Source organism: Punica granatum, chromosome 2 (genome assembly GCF_007655135.1).
Source record: "Punica granatum isolate Tunisia-2019 chromosome 2, ASM765513v2, whole genome shotgun sequence".
Classification (NCBI taxonomy): Eukaryota; Viridiplantae; Streptophyta; class Magnoliopsida; order Myrtales; family Lythraceae; genus Punica; species Punica granatum.
In genome coordinates, this window is record NC_045128.1 from 29,808,690 (window position 1) to 29,833,429 (window position 24,740).

The following is a 24,740-nucleotide window of genomic DNA, read 5'->3' on the forward strand; positions in this document are numbered from 1 at the left end:
CCAAAAAGGACAAAATTTAGGTTCCTATCCAATATGGTTTCGTGCCCTATGGGGATGAAAGGTGGAGATCCCTACGGGTGGAAATAAAGCGAAAGGGAAAACTTTTACCAGTGAGATCCGACCACAAAGATCAATCCATCAAGAGTGATATGGCAGACAAATTGAGGGGAAATTATATAGTGCAATTATTAAAAATATGTGAAGGCATTATCTAGTCAAGTGTTTTACTAAAAGTTTGAGCGAAATTCTCTCAAAATTCTCAGACTACACCTGTATAATTTACTTCAATAGTTATTTATTAGTAATCTATCTAATTTGCTCTAATTAAATCTCAAAATACGTGTGAATTACTCGAATGACGCGTAATTTATTTAAAATTAAATTTTTTATTATAATTTTAAGTAATTTACTTGCGTACATTATGCAACGCTTTTAAAGTTTTTGTACCTTATAGGCACCTTCCCCAAATTTGTATATTGATTCGATAACTGTATTACTATATGTGAGGGATTGACATTGTTAGGCTCTGAAGGCGGACATATATAGTAGGGTCTTGCAGGGTTCCGATCAATGGTGATTGAGTGGATTGACATCGGTTTAATCCTGGTCATGATTTTTCCCCCTTTTTCTGTTTTTTATTAATTAATATGAAAAGTAAATTCGTTGATTTTTTTTCATTCGGTAGAAATAAAATTATTGATTTAGACCATATATAATTCCTCGAGACTTGCAATCAGAGTATAGTGCTAGAGGGGTTGGGCTGGGACATTCATATTGATGGGGCCCATATATAAGGTGATTAGTACGGGCAGGCTCTGACTCGGCCCAGTGGGCCAAAATTCTATATAGTGGTTCTTTTTTCTTTTCTTTTTTTCATTCTTAGTAGTCGAGAAAATTAAAATAGCACTTGGTAAAGGAGTTAAATTTAATTTGATTTGATATAAGAAGATGAAGAAAAAAGTAGTTAGAAAAAGTATGCGAGAGAATTTAAGAAAATAAAAAAATAATGATTGTATTGTTGAATTGAGAAAAAAATGTTAAAATTGAAAAAAAGCGTTGAATGGTTGAAAGAATTTAGTATTAAAAATAATTGTAATAATATATACAAAAAATATGAGAGAGAATTTGAAAATAAAGATAAAAAAATAATGATTGTATTCTTAAATTGAGAGAAAAGTAAAGTTAAATTAAATTAAGTTAAGTAAAATAAAGTTTTATTATCAAAATAATAAATTCTCATTTATTTTCATCTCTAATGAAGATATAGTAACTATTTAAGAATTGTCTAATACTTATACAAACCGCATAAATCTCAACGTTATTTGTATATAAAAATATTTAATCAATATGCGAATATATAATCCCTTAAAAATTTTAGATGTCAATGATTGTCAACGTCTTCCTTTTCCATGTCTATTATGGAACATAACGAAATTGATAAGCACTATTGTATAAACATAAACAAGATGAAACAACATGTTACAATGGAGTTACGTATGATAGTTTGACGCGCGAAACACACACAAGTTTGGAAAAATTCGGCTTTCACGGGATAAAGTAAATCTTTTGTTGATTAAGGTAATACCACACTCATAAATGTTCTTTCCTCAAATTGTCAAGTCAATTTCTTTTGAAATTTTGAAATTTAATGTTTTCATGCTGAAGTCTAATTGATTTTTTTTAAAAAAATAATAATTGGAGATATTTCATGTAATAGGGTTTTATTTATTGCATCCCTTCAAACGTCGCGAACGTTCATACCCGCTCAACATCTTCCCCCCCGCTTACACGGCCACCTTTCATTGCAAAAATTAAATCTCCTCGAATTACCCACAAAGCCCATCGAACTTCGAAGCTTCCGGCGTCACATGGAGGCTATTTACGTCTTTTTGTAAAGCCAGAAAAGAAATATCCATTCTCTCTCTCCTCCCTGAAAGAGCTGACGAGGAAGGAGGAGGAGGAGGAGAAGAAGCGCCTCTCTCACACTCTCTCTCTCTCTCTCTCTCTCACTCTGCCTCGACCTTTGGACAGTTTGCAGGAACCCTAGCCAATCGGAGCCGTTGATTGGCCGATCCAACGGCTGCCATCAGTCAGTGAAGTGGTTATCTTATTCTTTGGGGGTTGGTTCCCCCATCATAAACCCTAGACGATCTATACATACACCCCTGTACACGCGCGCGCGCGCACACACACACAAACCCTCTCTCTCTCTCTCTCTCTCTCTCTCTATCTATCTGCTTCTTCGGCAAGATATCCGTGAACCGCCTTCAATCTCCCGATCTTCCTCCCTTCTCTCTCCCTCTCCGTCAACACCCAGGAGAGAGAAACAGTCTCTCTCTCTCCCTCTCTATCTCTATAGCTATGTGTGTATGTCTGCGTCTTTTGATATTTTGAGAGGCAGATCTGTCGGTTTCTTGATCTTTCCCTTGCTTTGTTTACGTTACTCTTAGACGATCGAGCTCCCTTGATCGCTGTACCGATCCGTTAAATTTCGTGTCTTTTTGGCTCTTTGCTTCTGTCGTGGGCTGAAACTCACTGGGCCTTACTGTGTAAGTGCGCGTCGAGTCGGGATCCCGAGTTCCGGGCATGGCGGTGTTCTTCTTCGTCGGGGTCCTACTGTGATGAGTTTGCGCTCTGGAGGGACTGAGATTCGGTCGGAGTCGCAGCCCGGGTCGCTCGCGCGGGGAAATTTTCCAACTCGGTGGGGACTCAGTGAGCCGACTCGGAAACTCGGTGTTGACTCAGTGAGTCGGACGGCGTGCGTGTTTGGTGTCGCTTGAGTTGGGGTTTTGTCTCCTCGGAGGTGAGGGTTGGCCCTGGAAGCTCTGGTGATTGGGGCCGGCAATGCCTTCAGTGGGTATGCGAAGAACCACGAGGGTCTTCGGAGTGGTGAAGGCTGCGGATGGGGCGAGGGTGCTGCGGTCGGGGCGGCGGCTCTGGCCGGAATCAGCCGAGGGGAAGCTCAGGAAGGGCGGCGAGAAGGACGAGTGGTACAGCTTCGTGGATAGCAAAGGCAGCGGCAAGCAAATTGGGTGGGCAAAGAATGTGAACGCGAAGCAAGAAGCCGTTGCCACCGACACTGGGGATGGCGAAGATCATGAAATGCCTGATGCCAAGGCCGTGGCTGTGGTGGAGGGTGTAATTAGTGATGTGGATAAGATGTTTGGCGTTGTCTACTGCCGAAGACGGAGGAAGAGGAAGGCACCGGACGTGAGCGATTTAGATGAAAAGAAGTACAGGATTCACTTCTCGCGGAGGCCAAAGAGGCTGAAAGCTGAGGGCATCAAGACAGACACTTGCGTCCCGTTTAGGGGACTGGCTCTTGTCGTAAAGTCAGCTTCTTGCAGTGAGGATTCCGGGTTTGTTGGATTTCTTTTTTCTATATTGAGTTACATGAGGAAGGTCAGCTTGGAGATGTCTGAGCTTTCTGGGTTCTTGTCGGAGGACCCGATCCGAGGGGTTTATTCGTCACATGGAGTTCGTTTCTTGTGGGTGAGTTGTTCCTTGACCCCTCCTGCTTTTTCTAAGCATTAGGATTTCAATTGTGAATTAGTTGGGTTCTTTGATACTTATTCCATCGACAAGAGCTTGCCAGCTTGAGTAGTTTCAGCTGGGAGAGTTGGGAAATTTTTAGAGTAACTCAATTAGATTGCCGTGTTCAGCTGAAAGAATTTTGATGGTGGAGCTGTAAATATATCGGATGATTGAGAGGAATCCTGTGTTCGATTTCCGGCTTCTATTTAATTCCAATTGATATGGTAGCTTGTACATCATTTGTTCTTATTGAAAATCTTATGGCGGAGAGATTTTTCACTAGTGGTGGCAAACTGAGCAAGTTCAGTGGATAAGTAAATTATGCTTTGTTTGTTTCTTGTGCACTAATGTACTTTTTATGAATCCTCATACATATCTCGTATTTGCTTTCAGGGCCCTGCATCCACATTTGGCTCTGGGATTTGCAAGTTGTTTGGGACCAGAGATGATATACCGATGTTTTTGGCTAATTTTTCCGCCATTCCAGATTGTTTCAGGTCCTTACATTTTGATATCTTCCTGAAGCATCATCCTGTGCCATCACCTCGTGTAAATAATTTAACCGATGAGCAAATAGACAGCGATGATGACGATGAACTGTCAGGTGACCGAACTTCTTTGCCTTCCAATACCAAGCCAGTCGCTGACACTTCAGGTGGCAGGTTAGTGCTACACCTGCCTCTTAGGACTTTGAAATCAGATGGACGTTCTGCCCCATCAAGGCATGGCATGAACACCCGTGGTATTCGCAAGAGGCGTAGCTCTTTCAAGACAATTAGAGCTAGAAATCCTTCCCTTATGGGTTTGAACAAGAACAATGGAGCATTAGCTTCAGATCTTGTAAGTGCCAAGAAGAATGGGTTCCCATTCTCCTCTGTAGTGTCAGGTGGGCAAGTTAGAAGATCTGGCCGTAAAAAACCTGCTCAAGTCGTTAATGAAATCTCCACAGCTACGACTACTGGTACTACTGCATTGGCGCCCCTACAGGATATAGACTCAACTTCTTGTTCTGCGAATTTATTGATTATCGAATCAGACAAGTGCTTTAGAGAAGAAGGAGCAACTGTTCTTTTAGAACCTTCAGCATCAGGGGAGTGGTTTCTTGTGGTCAAAAGAGAGGGGCTAATGCGGTATACTTACAAGGTGAATGAAGTGATGAAGCCTGCTGTTTCGAACCGGTTCAGCCATGCTACTGTCTGGACGGGGGATAATGGTTGGAGATTGGAGTTCTTGAACCGGGACGACTGGTTCAAATTCAAGGATCTCTATAAGGAGTGTTTTGACCGAAATAAGCAGGTTGTTTCTCCCACTTCCTCTACTGTGGCAGCAGTTAAAATCATCCCTGTCCCTGGAGTTCGAGAAGTTCCAGATTATGAGGATGCCAATCTCAGTACCTTCTCTAGACCCATTGCATATATCACCACAAGCAATGATGAGGTTTCTAGAGTGTTGGTGAAGAGGACTGCAAATTATGACATGGACTGCGAAGATGAGGGTTGGCTTCAGAGATTCAACAGGGAGCAGCAGTCCTCTGAGCATCGGGAGGATTTGGAGGAGGAGACTTTTGAGCTCATGATTGATGCATTTGAGAAGGCTTTCTATTACAACCCACACGATTTGTCGAATGAGAAACCCGATGCAGATCTTTGTGCGAATAAGGGAAGGAGGGAAGTCGTGGAAGCTGTCTATAGCTACTGGGTGAAGAAGCGAAAGCATAAGCGCTCAGCCTTGATCAGAGCTTTGCAGGTAATATTTCGTAATAGGCCAATCTGGACTTTATTGATACCCTTGGCATCTGGTAGGGTGGTTTTATTTGCAGTTAAAGGCCCTTGCTTGCCTGATTCTGTTTGTGATTCCATGATGTTGTCAATTAAATGGATTCGATTTTTTTCTTTAGAAAAGATAATTTTACCTGACATTTTGGTAGTCGATATATGCCCTAAAAGGTATGTATTGGCTTTATTTGTTCATTGTTTTAGGGAAGATCTTCGGATCTCCACCGCAGGTGTGTAGCTATTTGAAATATAACTTTAATGAATGGCTGTAGAAATATTAGGTGAAGATGGTCAGAAAACAGTATTAGCTGTGCGTATAAATAAATTACCAAGTATTTGGATTCATGTTCGTTCTGCTTGGTATTCACGGATATCTTTTAGCCACTACAATCCTGCCACTATTTATTAAAGCAAAGCTTCCATCTGGAGGAAAAAGACGCAGATGGGAAGTGATGATTATGACTTTAGGAGATACTTGTGTAGCCGGTATACTTAAATTGGCAGGACACAATCTGCCCTAATATTGTGTACCATAATTGCATGAAAAATGTGTTTTATGTGTTTGGTTCTCTTTCTTTTCCTTTTGGGCGGTGGGTGTTTCGGATGAGTGCTTTCTTCTTGATAATGTGTGAAATTGTCTCGGAAACAGGTTAATCAACCAAGGAAAGCTCCACTCATCCCAAAGCCCACTCTCCGCAAGAAGAGATCTTTCAAGAGGCAGGTAAGCCACCATGGACGTGGCAAACAACCGGGTCTACTTCAAGGTAAGCTCACAGAGCATACCTTTTTCACATTCATCACTCGATTTTGGTCTCTGTATTACTCTTCCTTCACCATATCTGAATATGCTGAGGTATATGTTTTTTTTTTTCCGTCTTCGCAGCATTAGCAGCTGAAAGAGAGGCTCTCGAAGAGCAGAGGTCCCTGAAGAAGCTTGAGGAAGCTAAGGTCTCAGCAAGCCGGTCACTGGAGCTGGCAGTCTCAAAGCGGCAGAGGGCCCAGTTCCTCATGGGGAATGCCGATCTGGCAGCATACAGGGCTACAATGGCCCTCAGGATCGCCGAGGCAGCTGAAGTTGCGGAATCGCTCAACGAAGTCGCCAACCACTTTCTTGACTGACTTGGAGGCAAAAATGATGAGAGACGGGATTGATGGATAGTTTGAAGGGGTCGTTTTGTAATTTTTGTATAGGCGTTTTTCTGAGAGTTTGAAAGCTGTGTACATTGTTCTGTATCATTATGACCTCACAACTGATCGATGTTTGTAAAAGCCAGAAGAGGATTTCTTTGAACTTCTTTTGGGAGAAGTGAGAGATGGAAAGCCCAAAAAAAGAAAAAAAGAAATTACAGGAATAGTATTTAACCCGGAAGTCTTCTGGGCTTGCTTCAATGGGCGATCACAGTTTGCATTTCGAGGGAACGCACAAATTTGTATCCCGGGCTTATGGTAACTGTCGATCGGGGTGGAAATGTGTCCGTTGGTGATAAATAATTACGGTAATATGATGGATTCGGCACGCAGGGAAGACTCCCATCCTATGTTGATCGAATCTGATACCTTTGGCTTGCCATAGATCCCTTCAGTTGTTATTTTACCCATTACCGTCAAATTGGCCGGCTCTGCTGGCATGACACTCGCTGACTTTATCCTCCGATATGTCTCATTTTGTCGTATGAAATGGCCTTTTTGGTCTGTTTCATTTCGTGCTAATGGAAGACTAAATGCGTGGCATATTCCATCGGCAAACTGAAACTGATGTCATTTCCTGAATCCGACTTAGCATGATATAGAGCGCGGTGGAAGGTTCTCTAAGCACTTTTGTACTGCCCTTATTTTGAGTATCAATCAATTATTTGCTATAATCTCAACAGTTTCAAATTGGTGTGTTTAAGAAGCTTCAATACTTACAGCACCCCCACACTGAAGCCTTGCTATATCCATTCGCTTGTCTTTGACGAACCATCCGAATTTTCCCAGAATGCAACGCCCGAACCTGTTAAAGATCCCTCCTCAACTTGACAAAACTAGGAATACAGATGATTTATTCCCTTAAAACAGTTAATTCCCATCATCATCATCTTCCCTCTTCTTCCCTAAAATATCTCTTGCAATTCCATTTTCTGTCAATACTATGAACCCCTCTTCCATAAAAACCACCTCCAGAAACAGTTGATGTCCATAACACAACACTAAGGTAGTCCCTTAGTACAACAACAAACATTTGTTCATTCATTCGAGTTCATTACATCTTAGGGATCAAAGAAAGGGGAGGGCAGATACGAAAGGACCCACATCAGTTAAATGGCCTCGGCTTTGGCAGGGGACGATCTGGCGCGGACGCTGAGCAGCCGGTCGATGAGCGGGCGCTCCTTGAGCCGTCGGGGCAGCATTGGTTCCGCCAGTGGGAGGAACTGGGCCTCAACGAGCTTCCGAGAGGTGTGGAGCACCCAGGGCGATGTGTTCCAAAAGAATGGGAGGGAGGACGACGAGGAGGAGCTCAAGTGGGCTGCCATCGAGCGCCTCCCGACGTACGACCGCCTCAAGAAGGGGATGCTAAGGCAGGTCCTGGACAACGGGAGGGTTGGGTATGAGGAGATTGACATTACAAACCTTGACGTGCAAGAGAAGCAACATCTTATGGAAAACATATTGAAGGCTGTGGAGGAGGACAACGAGCGCTTCCTTTACCGGCTTCGAGAAAGAACCGACAGGTGACTGATTCTTTGACAAGAAAAATCATTGTTGATTCCTAAGAAATTGGTCATTTGAACCAAGCTTTCTTGCAATAGACGGGTCCACGGTTAAAATCTTTTAAAATTTGATTTCTGTGTTGCTTTGATTTCATGCGTTGAGAATTGGTTGATTTGGTAAACCAGGGTAGGAATTGAAATCCCAAAAATTGAAGTTCGGTTCGAGCATTTATCAGTGGAAGGAGATGCTTATGTTGGGACAAGGGCACTACCGACTTTGATTAATTCTTCCTTGAATGCAATAGAAGTAAGTCCGTACTCCTTCAATAGAATGCCGCGTTTCCTGCACCAGGAGGACATCTAATTTATCTTAAATATGATGAACAGGGAGTCCTAGGGATGATTAAGCTCATCCCATCGAAGAAACGAGTCGTTAAGATACTTCAGGATGTGAGCGGCGTAGTGAAACCGTCAAGGTACGACATTTTACTCATGAATCTTCCAAAACTTCAATACTTTACAGGACATAAAACTTGCATCCGATGACAAGGCTGCCAAGCAGTTTTCCGATTACTGAATCGGATGGTTTTCTTTTTCAGAATGACACTTCTCTTGGGTCCTCCTGGGTCGGGGAAGACCACATTGCTCCAAAGCCTTTCGGGGAAGCCCGATAAGGGCCTTAGGGTATGTTCCCAAGCTCCAAGCTTAACATGTAAAACTTGTATCTGTACAAACGTTCTCTAAGGCTTTATTTCTTTTTCTTCTATGGACAGGTATCAGGAAAAATCTCATACTGCGGTCATGATCTCTCTGAGTTTTTTCCTCAGAGGACATGTGCTTACATTAGCCAGCACGACCTCCACCACGGGGAGATGACGGTCAGAGAGACTCTAGACTTCTCAGGTCGGTGCTTGGGGGTCGGGACAAGATACGAACTCTTAGCAGAGCTCTCAAGGCGAGAAAAGCAGGCGGGAATTAAACCTGACCCTGAGATTGATGCCTTCATGAAAGCCACCGCAATGGCGGGTCTGGAAACTAGTCTAGTGACTGATTATGTTATCAAGGTTCGATTGCTGAATCTTATGAAGTTCCTTTTTGTCCCCCCAGATTTTCCTTTATCTAGGAATGGTATAGAAAGACTAATAATCAACTTGAATATAATTTTCTTCTGGCAGATTCTCGGGTTAGATATCTGCGCGGATATTATGGTGGGTGATGAGATGAGACGAGGCATTTCAGGTGGCCAAAAGAAGCGTGTAACCACCGGTAAGTAAACACTTGAAAAGAAAGAGAACGATTTCGTATACCATGAAAATCACAATCATGTTTTCTTCCTGCGGAACGGTCCTGAAGTGTTTGGTTACTTTGCAGGGGAGATGCTGGTGGGGCCAGCAAAAGCTCTGTTCATGGACGAGATATCCACAGGGCTTGACAGCTCGACAACCTTCCAGATTGTCCGATTCATGAGGCAGATGGTCCATATAATGGACGTGACCATGGTAATCTCCCTCCTGCAGCCTGCCCCAGAGACTTTTGATCTGTTTGACGACATCATCCTGCTCTCTGAAGGAAAAATCGTATACCATGGCCCCCGAGAGAATGTCCTTGAATTCTTCGAGAGTGTGGGCTTCAAGTGTCCTGAGAGGAAAGGAGTCGCTGATTTCTTGCAGGAAGTGACCTCTCAGAAGGACCAGGAGCAGTACTGGTGCCAAAAAGACATGCCTTACCAGTATGTCTCCGTGCCCCAGTTTACGGACCATTTCCGTAGGTTCCATGTGGGGATGAAAATGCATGAGGAGCTATCAGTTCCGTATGACCGGTCCAAGGCCCACCCGGCAGCACTGGTGAAGGAGAAGTACGGGATACCAAACTGGGAACTCTTTAAGGCGTGCTTCGCCCGGGAGTGGCTCTTGATGAAGAGGAACTCATTTGTGTACATATTCAAGACAGTGCAGATCACCATCATGTCAATCATTGCAATGACCGTTTTCCTGAGGACAGAGATGAAGTCCGGGACAGTCGATGATGGGGGCAAATTCTACGGCGCTCTCTTCTTTAGCCTCATCAATGTGATGTTCAATGGGATGGCTGAGCTTGCGATGACCATATTCAGGCTCCCCGTCTTTTTCAAGCAGAGGGATTTCTTGTACTATCCTGCTTGGGCTTTTGGGTTACCAATCTGGCTCCTTAGGATTCCCGTCTCGCTGATGGAGTCGGCGATTTGGATCATTCTTACATATTACACAATTGGTTTTGCCCCATCAGCCAGCAGGTAAATTCTCATAGAGTTGCTTGCACAACAAGATAGTCTTATTATGCTGTTCCAGACTAAATCCCAACAAAATTGATTGCTCTCTTTCCGATAAATGAGGTCAAATTTCTACATATTTATGTCGGATGAAATCTAATGGTTTGCTCCCTGCTCATATTAAAATTCTTTTACAGATTTTTCAAGCAGCTTTTGGCATTCTTTGGGGTACACCAGATGGCTCTTTCACTCTTCCGTTTCATTGCTGCGCTAGGGAGAACACAAGTGGTGGCGAACACGCTTGGAACCTTCACGTTGCTAGTGGTTTTTGTCCTTGGTGGATTTATTGTCGCCAAGGGTAATGTTTTATCCCAATACAAATTCTTCTGCTTCATTTTTTTCAGCTTCTGGTTTGATTTATTATGCTCTCCAATCGCTCCAAATAAATTGACTTTTAAAGGAATATAACAGATGATATTGAACCCTGGATGATATGGGGATACTACGTTTCTCCGATGATGTACGGACAGAACGCCATAGTCATCAATGAATTCCTTGACAAGAGATGGAGCACAGTAAGACAGAACATCTTAGAAACTTGTCCAGAATATTGAACCGAACTAATTCACCTGCTACAAACTAATTTTGTTTCATAATAACCATTTTCAGCCCAACAACGACCCGAGACTCTCTGAGCCCACAGTGGGAAAAGTGCTTCTCAAGTCTAGAGGCATGTTTGTGGAGGACTATTGGTACTGGATCTGTATTGGTGCACTCTTCGGGTTCTCTCTGCTCTTCAACATTTGCTTTATCGCGGCCCTGACCTACTTAAATCGTAAGAGCAGAATCTCTTACTCCAATTTGCTCTAATCAATCCAGTCACATGTTTTATGACTTTTCTAACCTGTGAATTAAAACTTAATTTCAGCTTTGGGGGATACTAAGTCCATTATCTTGGACGAGGACAATGCTGCTAAGGGCAAAAATAAATTTTCTCCGGGCAGTCAGAAGAAAATGGCAGACATGGAAGTTAGCACAGCATCTACTGCACCTTTTTTTGAAGGTAAGATAAAGAATTTAAAAAAAAAAAAAAAAAGAAATCTACTTCAGTTTGAGGAAGCTGAAACCCACATTGAAAGTAATTTTGGACCAATGCAACACGTCGATAAACCTGATGCTGAAGCAACATATTGTTAAATGTATCATTTCCTTTTTGCAGGTATAGATATGGCAGTTATGAACACACCAGAGACCCAAAAACGGGGTGGGGCTGCCATGGTGCAAGCGAGCTCTACGAGGGGAATGGTGTTGCCATTCCAACCTTTATCTCTCGCATTTAGTCATGTGAATTACTATGTCGATATGCCTGCTGTAAGTAGTCCTCTTCAAATAATCTCGTCATCTCTTGAGCTGTAACACATTAGAAATTGGAGTGGTTCCTTTCTTTCCTGAACCAAACGGATGCCACTTCCAAAAATTTCAAATTCATAGAGGAATGCCAACACCTATGATAACTCCTCTGCAATGTAGTATTGCTTGATTATATACCTGAGTTTCTGATTTCAACTTACGCATCATCAGGAAATGAAGAGCCAAGGAGTCGAAGAGACCCGCCTGCAACTGCTACGAGATGTCAGTGGAGCTTTTATGCCTGGAACACTGACGGCACTGGTCGGTGTTAGTGGGGCTGGAAAGACAACCTTGATGGATGTCTTGGCCGGACGAAAGACCGGTGGATACATTGAAGGAAGCATTAGTGTTTCAGGCTACCCGAAAAACCAGGCAACATTTGCTCGGGTCACAGGTTATTGTGAACAGAATGACATACATTCTCCCAATGTTACAGTCCACGAGTCACTCGTGTACTCTGCTTGGTTGCGTCTGCCAAGGGATGTCAACAAGGAGACTAGAAAGGTATACTAATTGATATACATTTTTCCTACGTATATAAATACACTTATTTCCTCAGAAAACAGTTATTTCCGGGAGAACAAATATTCTCAGAATTTGTCCACTGGATAAACTCTTCCTTGTATATTTTGGTAGGAAACAATGCTTTATCAGTTTATACAATCAAAATTATTTTTCTAACCCTTCTCTTGTGAATAGATGTTTGTGGAGGAAATCATGGACTTGGTCGAGTTACACCCATTGCGGAACTCTCTGGTGGGCTTACCGGGTATCGACGGCCTCTCAACAGAACAAAGGAAGAGACTCACAATAGCAGTTGAGCTTGTAGCAAATCCCTCTATAATCTTCATGGATGAGCCAACCTCGGGCTTGGATGCCCGAGCTGCTGCAATTGTCATGCGGACGGTAAGGAACACTGTCGATACCGGAAGAACCGTTGTGTGCACAATTCACCAGCCGAGCATAGACATCTTTGAAGCCTTCGACGAGGTACTTGTCTAATCTTATGTTTCTCGACTTCATGTTTAAATGAGGTCAATCGTGTTTTATTCTTGTTTGTGTTGCGTTACAGCTTCTGTTGATGAAGAGAGGAGGACAAGTCATTTATGCAGGGCAGTTGGGTCGGCATTCGTGCAAACTCGTTGAGTATTTCGAAGTAAGTAGTGCTATTGCTTCATTTGGTTCCTTTGTAAACTGTTTTCCTTAAAGCATTTTCAAGGAAACGAAGATGAAAACAAAAGGCCAGTCGTTTTCTCTGCGGAAACAAATCAAAATCGAAGTTTATTAGGTTTCAAAGTGCCTCAACTAATCATTACACTGTCTCACAGGCTATTCCAGGAGTTCCCAGGATCAGAGAAGGCTACAACCCAGCAACATGGATGCTCGAAATCTCTTCCACTGTCTCGGAGTCCCAGCTCGAAGTAGACTTTGCAGAAATATATGCCAACTCCGAACTGTACAAGTAAGCATGCAACTGTCATGGAAACTAACTAATTTTTCCACCTTGATTTGCGTACCAGACCCATTTAACTTCTGAGAATATACCATCCAGGAACAATCAGAAACTCGTCGAAGAACTGAGCACACCGGTCCCAGGAAGCAGCGATCTTTACTTTCCGACGAAATATTCTCAGTCTTTTCTCACACAGTGCAAAGCTTGCTTTTGGAAACAGCACTGGTCCTACTGGAGGAACCCGCAGTACAATGCCATCCGATTCTTCATGACAATTGTGATCGGAGTTCTCTTCGGACTGATCTTCTGGAAAAAAGGGGATAAAACGTAAGCTCGGGATTTGATCAATTTGTTTGGCATCTTTTCCACATACCGAAGGATGTCTTAAAGATTGTTTCCTTTTCGACAGAGAAAAAGAGCAAGACTTGTTGAATCTCTTGGGAGCTATGTATTCTGCCGTGCTCTTCCTCGGAGCCACCAACACTGCGGGAGTTCAGCCCATTGTCGCAATTGAGAGAACAGTGTTTTACCGGGAGAGAGCTGCAGGAATGTATTCTGCATTGCCCTATGCATTTGCTCAGGTACGGAAACTCAGAACCATTTTTTTCCTTTAAGGACCCGAAAGACTTGCCAAGCTTTCCATTTTCCTTTTCTCGGAAAACACAGAAAGATAAGGTCGTATCGCATTGCACTTATAAAATTTTTATTGGACACCGAATGAAAACCCAAGTTTACTTTCAGACAGATTGAAGGAAATTTTATTCTAAACCAATATGGAAAACATTAAATCGAAAACTGAAACTATTTCGGAAAACCATACAGAAACCTAAGGCCATGTTCAGCATGGCAGGATGCAAAGGTAACAGAAATACCTCGTTTTATTCCCAAAAGTTTCCCTGCTTTCATACCAAAGACGACATCCGACCATTCCACCGGATCTGTGTTTAACTTAATAACCAGTGCTGAATTTATTACGCAACTGCAGGTGGCTATAGAAGTGGTATACAATGCGATCCAAACGCTGGTTTATTGTATCCTCCTCTACAACATGATGGGGTTTAATGGATCATTTGGCAAGTTCTTGTGGTTCTACTACTACATCTTCATGTGCTTCGTCTACTTCACGCTGTACGGGATGATGATTGTCGCTCTGACTCCGAGCCACCAGATTGCTGCTATAGTCATGTCCTTCTTCCTCAGCTTTTGGAACCTATTCTCAGGTTTCCTCATTCCGCGAACGGTACACAACTAAAACCGACATTATGAAGTATTCCATTTGATTTTAACCCCAAAAAAAGGCTCATGGATTTTCTTTCTATGCAGCAAATCCCGGTGTGGTGGAGGTGGTACTACTGGGCATCTCCAGTGGCATGGACGATATACGGGCTGGTGACATCTCAGGTAGGCGACAAGACCAACCCTGTGTTTGTCCCTGAGCACGTCGGCTCCATTTCCGTGAAGGACTACCTTAAGGAGACCAAAGGCTTCGAGTACGACTTCCTCGGGGTTGTAGCACTCGCCCACATCGGGTGGGTTGTCCTCTTCTGCTTCGTGTTTGCTTATGGCATCAAGTTCCTCAACTTCCAGAGAAGATGAAGCAACACGAATTCATATCCCAAAGAAAACGTAGTTTTCTCGTCTCTTCTTCTCCTTTTGGCTGCGAAGAAGAAAATGTATTGGGTGCTATTCTTTTATGGAATAATCTATAGTTTCGAATGCCGAATTCTGTGATGAATCTTCCCATCTCGCAACTCTCATCCACTGTTTCAGTGATTATATCCCATCTGAAGGATGGGGCGGATCATTCTTTTCCATCGGATTTAATCATTAATTCGTTATTTGAGCAGATAATTACAGAACCTCAAAACAGAGATGCTCTTTAGACCAGCAATTGCACAGTTATGATATGGCAGATAGATGCAGATTGTACTATCAATGCACCATATATACACTCCAATTTATATAATCCATCCTTGATTTCATTTTTCTGCAAGTCCATATATAAGATGTCCTTCATAGCTAGGAATCAGGGTATTAGACATAGAGATCCATAACAATGATCCCTACGATCACATCCAATGGAAGAAGGGGAAATCAATTTCCCCTCTGACACTATATTTTCGTGTAACAAAGAGTCCTTCATCCTCGGATAAATGTAATAAATTTAGCTGCTGACATAAGTTTTTCAACAATGAGCGTACACAAATCCTTGTAAGTGAATCCATACATGTACAACATAGAAGTTTACAAACTGGGCCGCAGAAGACAGACACATTCTTGCGATAGTTTGCTTGGTCGAGGAATTTTAAGAAATAGATGGAAAATCTCTTCGGGCGTACCTCCATTACTTCTGAAAAGCGCAGCAAAATGTCGGAAACTACGTTTGGCTCAATCGTCTGTAAGTTTCTTGTACTCTTCCAGCAGCTTTGGAATATCATCCATGCGCAGCTGAGAGCAAAACACACCATTAAGATGGGGAAAATATTAAGATCTAATCAATTATCAAAAATTTTGCTGGCTCAAGACAGCTAATCTATAACTTTGAGACCCGTAAATTTATTAGGTTTTCTAATCATATTACTGTGAAGTGAAAAAACTAGCAGCTACCTGGGATGCACTTTTCAAATGATAGTATCGATGTGCTTCCATCCTTCGTAGTTCAGACTCAATTGTTTGTGGATCCGATTCTTTATTTGCTCTAACAGAAATAGAAATGGTAATAAGAACAAGCAGACAATGGATAGAGAGGAGGAAAGCAGGCAATATGCCAATATCTATTGACGCTAACAAAAACTACAGCAATCATGGTGGGTGAGTTACGGGCAGAGAGAATAATTATCCTTACACTTCATGGAAAATCATGCGTTGGTAATCACGAAGCAAGGGCCCGAGCTCCTTGAGATGTATAGCTTTAGGGTCCACTATCTTCCAGCGGTCACGAAGTGCCTTTTTGGAGTCCTGTTCAACAAGTGAATGTTGATCTTGAAAATTGCCAAGCGATGCGGAAAAAAGTCCAGAGTTGTCAATGGAACACGGGGAGAAGGAAAAAGAAAAAAAAAATGAACCTTTTCACCGCTTGATTTTCCATCCATCATTGTTGATGCCAATTCACAAAACTCTCTGTCCTCCAACTCATCTATGATTTGAGGACCCAATCTAGAGAGAGAGGAGGATATTTCCAATCGCTTTCGCAATTCTGAGACTGCATTTTCTACCCCCTGCTTTTCCTGTTTTGCAATCAGAATCAAGCACAAGAATGTGTAAAGGATATAGCACACAAATTCCACCTGACATTTAGTATAATCATTGGACTAGGACTACCCTAACCAAGCCTAAATTTATTATTTCGAGTTGAAATTCACTACTTGAGGATGGGGATTATTCTTCCATGTCACGTACTTTGTATGCTTCTGAGGTTTTATTTTTTTATGTATCACGTGATCCACAAGATGGGTATTATCTTCGGTTTACCAAGATAAGATTTGACCTGATACCTCTCGAGTCGATTCGTCATTATTGTTTGTCGATGCCAAATCCTTATCTTCACGGACAACGGGTGACGGATCTTCAGCAGGTCGTTTTGCAATTGGATCACCTAAAAGGAATAGTCTTGTTAAAGTACAAGTAAACTCCAGGTCTTGATAAGAAATCAACTGCGTAATGATCCCCTTGGACCAAAAAAGGCAGTTATGCTTTCATTTCTATTAACAATACTTCCACATCTTTTACATTCCAATTGCTAGACAGCCAGTTCATTACCTTCTGGAACTAACCACCATATATCGCCAAATGTTGTTTTCCCGTCAAAACCACCAAATAACAGATGCCGGGACCCAATAGATGTCATAGAATGATACGCACGAGCTGGAGGGGGCTCATTTTTTATGGGCAATTTCTTCCACTGCGCAGACACTTCAAGAACAGGGAAACACTCAGTACACAACCACTGCCACAGGGATGTAATCTTCAAAAGTACGCATTTCGTATGTATAGATCAACAGTTCTCTCAGAAGTGATAGAATCATCAACAGGAATAAAAATTTCATATAAAACCACTTCTCCCCCCCCCCCCCCCCCCCCCCCCCCCCGGTGATTAAGTTTTGATAAACCACTGCCACAGGGATGTAATCTTCAAAAGTACGCATTTCGTATGTATAGATCAACAGTTCTCTTAGAAGTGATAGAATCATCAACAGGAATTAATATTATATACAAAACTACAACTTTTTTTTCCCCTTGGTGATTAAGTATTGTTAAACCACTTCATTAAGGATAATCATGTAAAATATGAGCAATAAAGTCGATGTTTTAGCTTAAGAATTCAAAACATAATGGAACTTCAATGTCGACATACTGGGAATCTAAAGTGAGTCCAACAAGAAATTGTGAGCAGCACTTACCTCTATCCAGAATAATACAGTCGTCATAATAAATATCATAGCGGCTAAGCCAACCACCAGTTCCATGCCCTCCAAATAATAACAGCTGTAAAGAGAACAAGCACTTGTTACAGTCATAGATCATCAACAGAAAAAGGTTTCAAATGAAAAGAACGGTGCATCATCAAAGTTTTAAAGAAAGCAAGCTAAAATACGAGTCTATGAAGGAAAAATAAGAGTAAGATTTCCATCATCAAACATCACTAATAAATAGTTCACCCCCAGTCTCAACAGCAGGGATGAAATAAAAGCAGAAACTTGAAGCCCAAAATGAATGATAATGTTTCCAAATGCAGAGATGTAATTACATAAAGCCCTCCAGATGTAATAGTGTGGCCACAGCGGGCTGAAGGAGCTTGCCCAGGAAGCTTTAGTTGTGTCCACCCAGGTGCTTCATTCTCTTCCTTCCACCAAAAAATTATAACAGAAACTCAACTCAGCTGTAGAATGAAGAATATCACAAGCTGAAAATAGATGAACTCGTAAATTTGTATATAAGAAAAATATTAGCAAACCTCCATCAATCAGGCCTTTGAGAGCCCATAAGTCACCCATGATTGGCCCGCCACCTCCTGTTAAAGTGAAGAACTTATATTGCTAGAGCGAAAGATGTAAACTTTCTAGGATATGGCAACTGTTTTTACTGGAAATTACTTATTTAACCATTATGACTCATTTGAACTCAATACATTTTTGAGAAGTTGAGCATCCCAGCTCTCACATCTCAGGTTTTCCAACTCTTTTTTTGCTTCACTTAAGAAGCCTCATGCAGATTCAGGTGAGAATACAATAATATTTTAGACAATTGAACATAAAGGGACGCAGAAAAGAACTAGAAGGAGACGCAACGATGAAAAGCACTTCAAATGATCCAAACACCCATCTGCTTCAAAGAAGTTGGATTAATATCTTGCAGTGTTGCGGAGGGGCAGCTACACCAATTCACTTAGTAACCCAAAAAAAAAAAAGAGCAAACAATTTCATGTTACCTCTGCCCCCATAAACAAGTAGACGTTTCTCAACCATAGTAGCTGTATGGCCACATCTAGGAGGTGGCAGTGATCCTGTCACTGAAAGCTCCGTCCACTCCAGTGAGACTGTCAAAAACAACATGACCACACAACAGTTTAGCTGCATTTAAAGAATAAAAAGTTAAATTTACACACAGACACATATTTATATATATGTAACCGTATCTACATTTACAGACAAACATATATAACCACTTTAATAAATGCAAGGAAATTACTTGTATCCAAGACATATACATCCGATAACCATTTTTTACCATCCCATCCGCCATACCTGCAGAAGCATATAATATATCACATTAAGATAACAGAACCCTCTGCAACCAAACATATGAAAGACACTTCAGTAACACTCACATAACAATTTTTTGGTTGCCAATTGCAGCAGCAGCAGCAAAATCCCTTGGTGAAGGCAAGTCACCAAAGCTTGTTAGTTCTGTCCATTGCCATATATCTGGAACAGGAAGAAACTCGCACAATATTCAACTTCATCATATCAGAAATTCTTTATCATAAAAGACTATCGAGCAATATGGTTATTTATTGAAAATCTTACCAGTATCAAGAACCCAGAAATCACCCAATCTGAAAGTTAATGACCGGCATGAGCATTAGATATATGATGCAGCAACATAAAGCACATAACAGAACAACTAGAGGATTAATGCATACCTTTGGCTACCACAGCGTCCCCCAAATATGAACATATGACAATCAATTGAAACAGCAACATGAAATGCTCGGGGGCTAGGACCAATTTGCCCATCAGCCCCACTTCCAGTACACTGAGGCTGAAACCACACTTTGTTCTCTGAGGCAGTCATCATGGAAAAGCATAAATTATCGTTACCATTTACCATCAAATAATGCTCCACTGGAACAAGAAATAATGTTGGAGGACAAAGGCGAATGCGTATAATCATTGACTATCTTACTAATCAAATTATCACAGGGAAAGCATTTGATTCAATGTCCGAAAATAAGCTAAATTATATTTTGGTCTTCTCTGGAGGACCACTAAGCGCAATATAACCCCTCTCAGTAAGTGGAAACTGAACATAAATAAGCACCGGATTGGACAAATTTTGAGAAGATAAACGAAACGTTATTTCCTAGAACCGTGTGCAGATTAAATATGACAATCAGCAAGCAGAGCAACAAGTGATAATTCAAAACTTCAACTTTTCCAACCGATTTGAAGACGTTCAAGAAATCGAAGGCAATTGTCACAACACACTGAAGTACATTCAAACACCTCAAGCAGATTGATAGATACATAAAAGCAAGCAATGGCATCAGGTAAGCAAATGATAGCAAACAAACTGTACAAAAAGCGATAGATTGGGCATAAACTTGAGAAATTCGGAGCTGTCAGAATAACAAGAGCAATCATATCAACCGAGGAGGATCACGAGCCACCTAAAGAAGTTAACGAACTGTCCAGGACATAAAATTGATCGACGGAACAATAAGAAAGGCAAAGATATGGAAGCGTACCGACATCGTAGACGAAGATGTCGTTGAGGAATCGCTTGTCGATGAAACCGCCGAACACGATCACCTTCGACTTGCCGATGTTGACCGCAGTATGGCCGCTGCAACATAGCTAATTGGCATCAATCGACACAACAGAATATGTATCCAGTCACCGAGCGATCTCCAAGTGTAGCTGACAGCAAGGAAGGGGGGAGGAGAGAGAGAGAGAGAGAGAGAGACCTGCGGGACGGAGGAAGAGAGCCACTGAAATCGGAGGAAGAAGCTCGAACCCAGGAGTGCATCCTCTCTCTCTCTCTCTCCGTGATGGAAGGAAGCTCAGATTCTTTCAGGGAGAGCTGAGCTGAGATCAGTGTCTGCTGCTGTGATTCACGTCGAAGATAACCGTCGCCGGCGAGAAAAGAAACTCCGGTCGGTGAGTCGATTGTGTCCTTTCCTTACCGAGTTGGCTAAACGGGTTTGACCCGAACCCGACATATGCGAGTAGTAAATAGTAATCTCCTTGGCTGGGCTTGAGCCCAATTATTGATCCATCCACTCCGTGGTGGGCCTGATCTCAAGCCAGTAAAAATACACGATTTGTAGCATCAAAGTTTCCTTTTCTTTAAAAAGTGTGGGAGATATTATCCTCATAATTATGGGAGATCGAATATTAAAAGTTATTCTCATTTTCAATAAGTGCGCTTCCCATGACTCACACTTGTGCTCTCCTTACGGGGTTTAGAGTTGTTTACCATTGTTTAGAGTTGTTTATCATTGAACCAATACTTTGTTAGTACATTAAAGTTCCTTGGATTACTTAATTTGGGCACGAATATTAGCACTCATAATTGTTGTTATACTAGCAAAAGAAGCACGGCAATATGAACAGCTCCTGTTCGGTTTTGGAAGCCATGGTTAAAGCTTAGCCTCGCTACTATATCCTCGTCAATGAGAATACCAGTTGGAAGAAGAGCAACGTTTTTCTTGGAGGCAAACGATGGGCGATACCAATATGAATGTAGAAAAATAAATGATAAATAAAACTATACGGAATTGGAGATAAAGAATTGCAAGGGCTTATGGAAGGCCGTTGAGATCCAGTAAAATTAAAGAAGAAACTATTGGATTAATAGGGCGACTGACAAGCCACAATCAGAAGAAAAAGGCAATATGATGTTCTATTCCATCTGTCAAAACAGTCCAGCATTAACTTAGAGTGACGGAAATTTGACATGACTTTCTACGTGGACTAACGATATAAAAAATAATTCGAAGAATAATTATAGTAAAAAACGATCATGTTTTACATATACTTTTCTTTTTAAATTGAACAAAATAGGGAGAAGGGAGATTGGGTGGGGCTTCCCACCGGCGACCTTTCCACCGGGCAAGTTCACGGAGGCCCCAGGCAAGGTCGGTGGGGGGAGGCCTCATGAGCTTCCCCTCCAATCTCACTCTGTTTCGATAGTGAGAGAGCTGAGGGGGAGCTCAGGCTAGACAGCAACTTCCTGCCGGATGAGGTCGCCGGTGGTGGAGCCTCCATCGGAACTGTCCCCAATGGTCCCTCTCCCTTTCAGACCTCCCCTCTTTTTAAAATAAATTATTATTTAAGTTTTAATTTTTTAAAAGAGCAAAACGAGGTCATTTTTGAAATTTGACAGATTAAGTGACGGCGTTAATGCATGTAGGAGGTTACTTAAATTTTTGGCCGTTTTAACAATGAAGCATTTTCACAGAAAAAAATAAAACATTAGAGACCAGATTGATGGCAAAATTTCTTCGAGGATCAAACCGGAGGCCGTAATAAACTTCACTGACGATGTTAATAGTTTTCTCCATTAATAAACTACTTATGTCATTGCGAAAAAGGGCACACCAAATTAAATATTTCCAAAGGTGCAAGATAGATACACACGACTTTTGAAATGTTTGTACTTTGTATTACTTGGTTTCCGAGAGGGTGTAGAATATTTAGGGAATAAGCATGACAGGATCTTGATCTTAATCTTAATCTTAATCCAAACTAAAACTCGTGTACATGAAGCCACATGGCACTCTCATGATTTTGCCGTTATTATTATTTTTTGCCACAAATATAAAAAGAAAAGTGATGAGGGATAGAATTTTTTATTTTTCTTTTTAAGCCAAATTAAAGTGATGGAGAATTTTGGGGAGTGCCTTGTGAGGTGATTGGGAGGTTATTTTAAGGGTAAATTGTTACGGTGGTCCAAAATATTTTATAAATATTTTATTATGGTTCAAAAAAATTTTTTCGCTACATGATAGTACAAAATGTCTTAAAGTTGTTTCATGATGGTACAAACCGTTAATTGGCCCTAACGCCGTTAACATTTTGCTGACGTGGCGCGTCCTATGTGTCACTTTTGTTACGTGGAACCAATCATAGTGCGTCACGTCATTTAAGAGAAAATAAAATTTTAAAAGTCCAAAAAAATACCAAAAATAATTTTAAAAAATACAAAAAAAGAGTAAAAATTTTGAAAAAAAATAAAAAATTATTTTAAAATTTTGAAAATTATTTTAAAATTTTGAAAATTTTAAAATTATTTTTAAAAAATTTAATTTTTTTTTTAAAAATATAAAAATAAAAAAAAACAAAACAAAAAAAGAGTAAAAATTTAGAAAAAAAATTAAAAAAATGTTAAATTTTTTAAATAATTTTTTATTTTTAAAAATAATTTTATAAAATTTTAAATTTAATATTAAAATTATTTTAAATTTTAAATTAAAAGTTTAAAATTATTTTTAAAAGTTTTAAAAATTTAAAATTTTTAGAATTATTTAAAATTTTTTGGCCACATCAGCAAGGAGGTGACACGTAGTAGCCACGTCAGCGTCGGCTTGACGGCGTCAAGCTCGAGTTGACGGTTTGTACCATCATGAAGCAACTTTAAAACATTTTGTATCATTATGTAGCGAAAAAAACTTTTTGGACCATAATGAAACATTTGTAAAATATTTTGGACCACCAGTGCAATTTACCCTTATTTTAATTTACATTTTTCCAAAATCGGCCATATTATTAACGTAGTAAATAAATTGTTGTTATTTTTATAGTAAGTTTGATTATAGGGAATTCACGTGGTAGTTGTTACATGAAAAATTCCCTTAAACAATAATAATATAGTATAAAATATAAAATATAAGATATAAGATAGATACTAGGCCTCCCGACCCGAGTTTGTGCAAGAATGAGATTACTTTAGTTTCTCTGTGCAAATTTGATGATTAAATTTGGTACTTCATTTTTTATTCACAGAATCGACAATCAAAAAGCATCAATGGGACAATTGTGGAGGATTATGGAGGCAACATAGTGGTGAGATTTTAAAAAAAATATTTTATTAATTGTCAACCCGTGGTACCAAATTATTTGTTAAACCACATTTCAAGATTATAATTATGCATGAAAACAAAAACTCTTGCACATGAAGCCATATGACACTTTCATGAATTTTCTGTTATTATTATTTTTTGCCACAAATATAAAAGAAAAGTGATGAGGGATAAGGTTTCTTCTTTTTCTTTTTCAGTCAAACTAAAGTGATGGAGAATTATGGGAAGTGCCTTGTGAGGTGATTGGAAGGTTATTTTAATTTACATTTTTACAAAATCAGCCATATTTTTAATGGAGTAAATAAATTGTTATTATTTTTACAATGAGTATAGGGAATTCATGTGGCAGTTATAACATGAAAAGTTCCCTTAAATAATATAATATAATATAATATACAAAATATAAGATAGAAACTAGGCCTCCCGATCTGCTTCGTGCGTAAATGAGATTACTTTAGTTTCCCTATGTAAATTCGAAGATTAAATTTGGTACTTCATTTTTTATTCACAGAGTCAACAATTAAAAAGCGCTAGTCCAGCAATTGTGAAAGATTATGGAGGCAACATGGTAGTTATATATATATATATATATATATATATATATATATATTTTAATTGCCAACCAAGGTCCCAAATTGTTTGTTAAACCACATTTCTAGATTATAATTATGCGTGAAAACAAATTTTTTGGGTCCAATTATGTATTATTAAATCATAGAAATATGTGACTTTTAGTCCCATTTGGGAACCACCTAGCGAGCTCTCTCGTGGCAGTTACTTTTTCTTTTATTTGCAATTTTTAAAATTTTCACTCTTTTTTTTCCTCTATCTTAGTATTTTTAAATTCGACCCAAACAAGGTAAAAGTGTAATTCGTTTGGCCATCGGGACAAATGATCCTGTCATTATGGACTAGTGCCTTCACGACTGTTTTATCTTTTAATTTTTTTTAATTCGATTGACCCGTCAAGGTGAATGATCTAGTCATTATGGTCTATCAATTACTTCTAAATAAAATTTTCCCCCAACTTTGTCTAGAAAAACCTTAAGAAATTTTGTTTCGAAAATATTAGATATACAAATTAGAATATATGCAATTATTGTTTTTTTAGTTTAGGTTACCAAAGGGAAACCTCTTCCCAGTTCCACTATTGGGAGTTTAACTTCATAGACCCATGAACACTCTAAATACATTATCTTAAGATCTTATCATCATTATTGAATAAGCATGTATAAAAAATAATTTATTCAGCAAAAAAGTATAAGAAATAATAATTTCTTGATAGTTCATGTATTCAATAAATAATTTGAGACAGGTTTCAGACCCG

At 40.3% G+C, this 24,740-nt stretch overlaps 3 protein-coding genes across 4 annotated transcripts; 2 read left to right on the forward strand and 1 right to left on the reverse strand.

Moving 5' to 3' along the window:
- The first annotated feature begins 1,939 nt into the window (after window positions 1–1,939).
- On the forward strand, window positions 1,940–6,698 carry LOC116198060. The gene is made up of 4 exons (XM_031528375.1): window positions 1,940–3,492; window positions 3,928–5,280; window positions 5,959–6,073; window positions 6,193–6,698. The coding sequence occupies exons 1-4, from the start codon at window positions 2,845–2,847 to the stop codon at window positions 6,426–6,428; spliced, it is 2,352 nt and encodes a 783-aa protein (XP_031384235.1). The 5' UTR covers window positions 1,940–2,844; the 3' UTR covers window positions 6,429–6,698.
- Window positions 6,699–7,265: 567 nt separating this feature from the next.
- On the forward strand, window positions 7,266–15,009 carry LOC116198062 (pleiotropic drug resistance protein 2-like). Its single transcript, XM_031528379.1, has 20 exons — window positions 7,266–8,020; window positions 8,186–8,306; window positions 8,387–8,475; window positions 8,599–8,683; window positions 8,773–9,063; window positions 9,175–9,265; window positions 9,371–10,271; window positions 10,445–10,605; window positions 10,719–10,822; window positions 10,917–11,082; window positions 11,176–11,310; window positions 11,467–11,618; window positions 11,829–12,161; window positions 12,357–12,647; window positions 12,730–12,813; window positions 12,986–13,119; window positions 13,210–13,437; window positions 13,520–13,691; window positions 14,096–14,350; window positions 14,434–15,009. The coding sequence occupies exons 1-20, from the start codon at window positions 7,611–7,613 to the stop codon at window positions 14,704–14,706; spliced, it is 4,476 nt and encodes a 1,491-aa protein (XP_031384239.1). The 5' UTR covers window positions 7,266–7,610; the 3' UTR covers window positions 14,707–15,009.
- Window positions 15,010–15,189: 180 nt separating this feature from the next.
- LOC116198061 (protein GLUTELIN PRECURSOR ACCUMULATION 3) lies at window positions 15,190–20,469 on the reverse strand. 2 transcript variants are annotated; one of them, XM_031528377.1, is made up of 16 exons: window positions 20,297–20,469; window positions 20,078–20,175; window positions 19,253–19,391; window positions 19,137–19,165; window positions 18,938–19,034; window positions 18,799–18,854; window positions 18,539–18,646; window positions 18,065–18,121; window positions 17,858–17,949; window positions 17,511–17,595; window positions 16,870–17,022; window positions 16,605–16,705; window positions 16,176–16,337; window positions 15,956–16,068; window positions 15,718–15,808; window positions 15,190–15,558 (listed from the first exon to the last, which is right to left on the reverse strand). In XM_031528377.1, the coding sequence occupies exons 1-16, from the start codon at window positions 20,356–20,358 to the stop codon at window positions 15,499–15,501; spliced, it is 1,503 nt and encodes a 500-aa protein (XP_031384237.1). In that variant the 5' UTR covers window positions 20,359–20,469; the 3' UTR covers window positions 15,190–15,498. The 2 variants fall into 2 exon arrangements, with proteins under 2 accessions (XP_031384237.1, XP_031384238.1); XM_031528378.1 differs by having other exon boundaries at window positions 20,078–20,186; window positions 20,297–20,439.
- Between the last annotated feature and the right edge of the window lie 4,271 nt (window positions 20,470–24,740).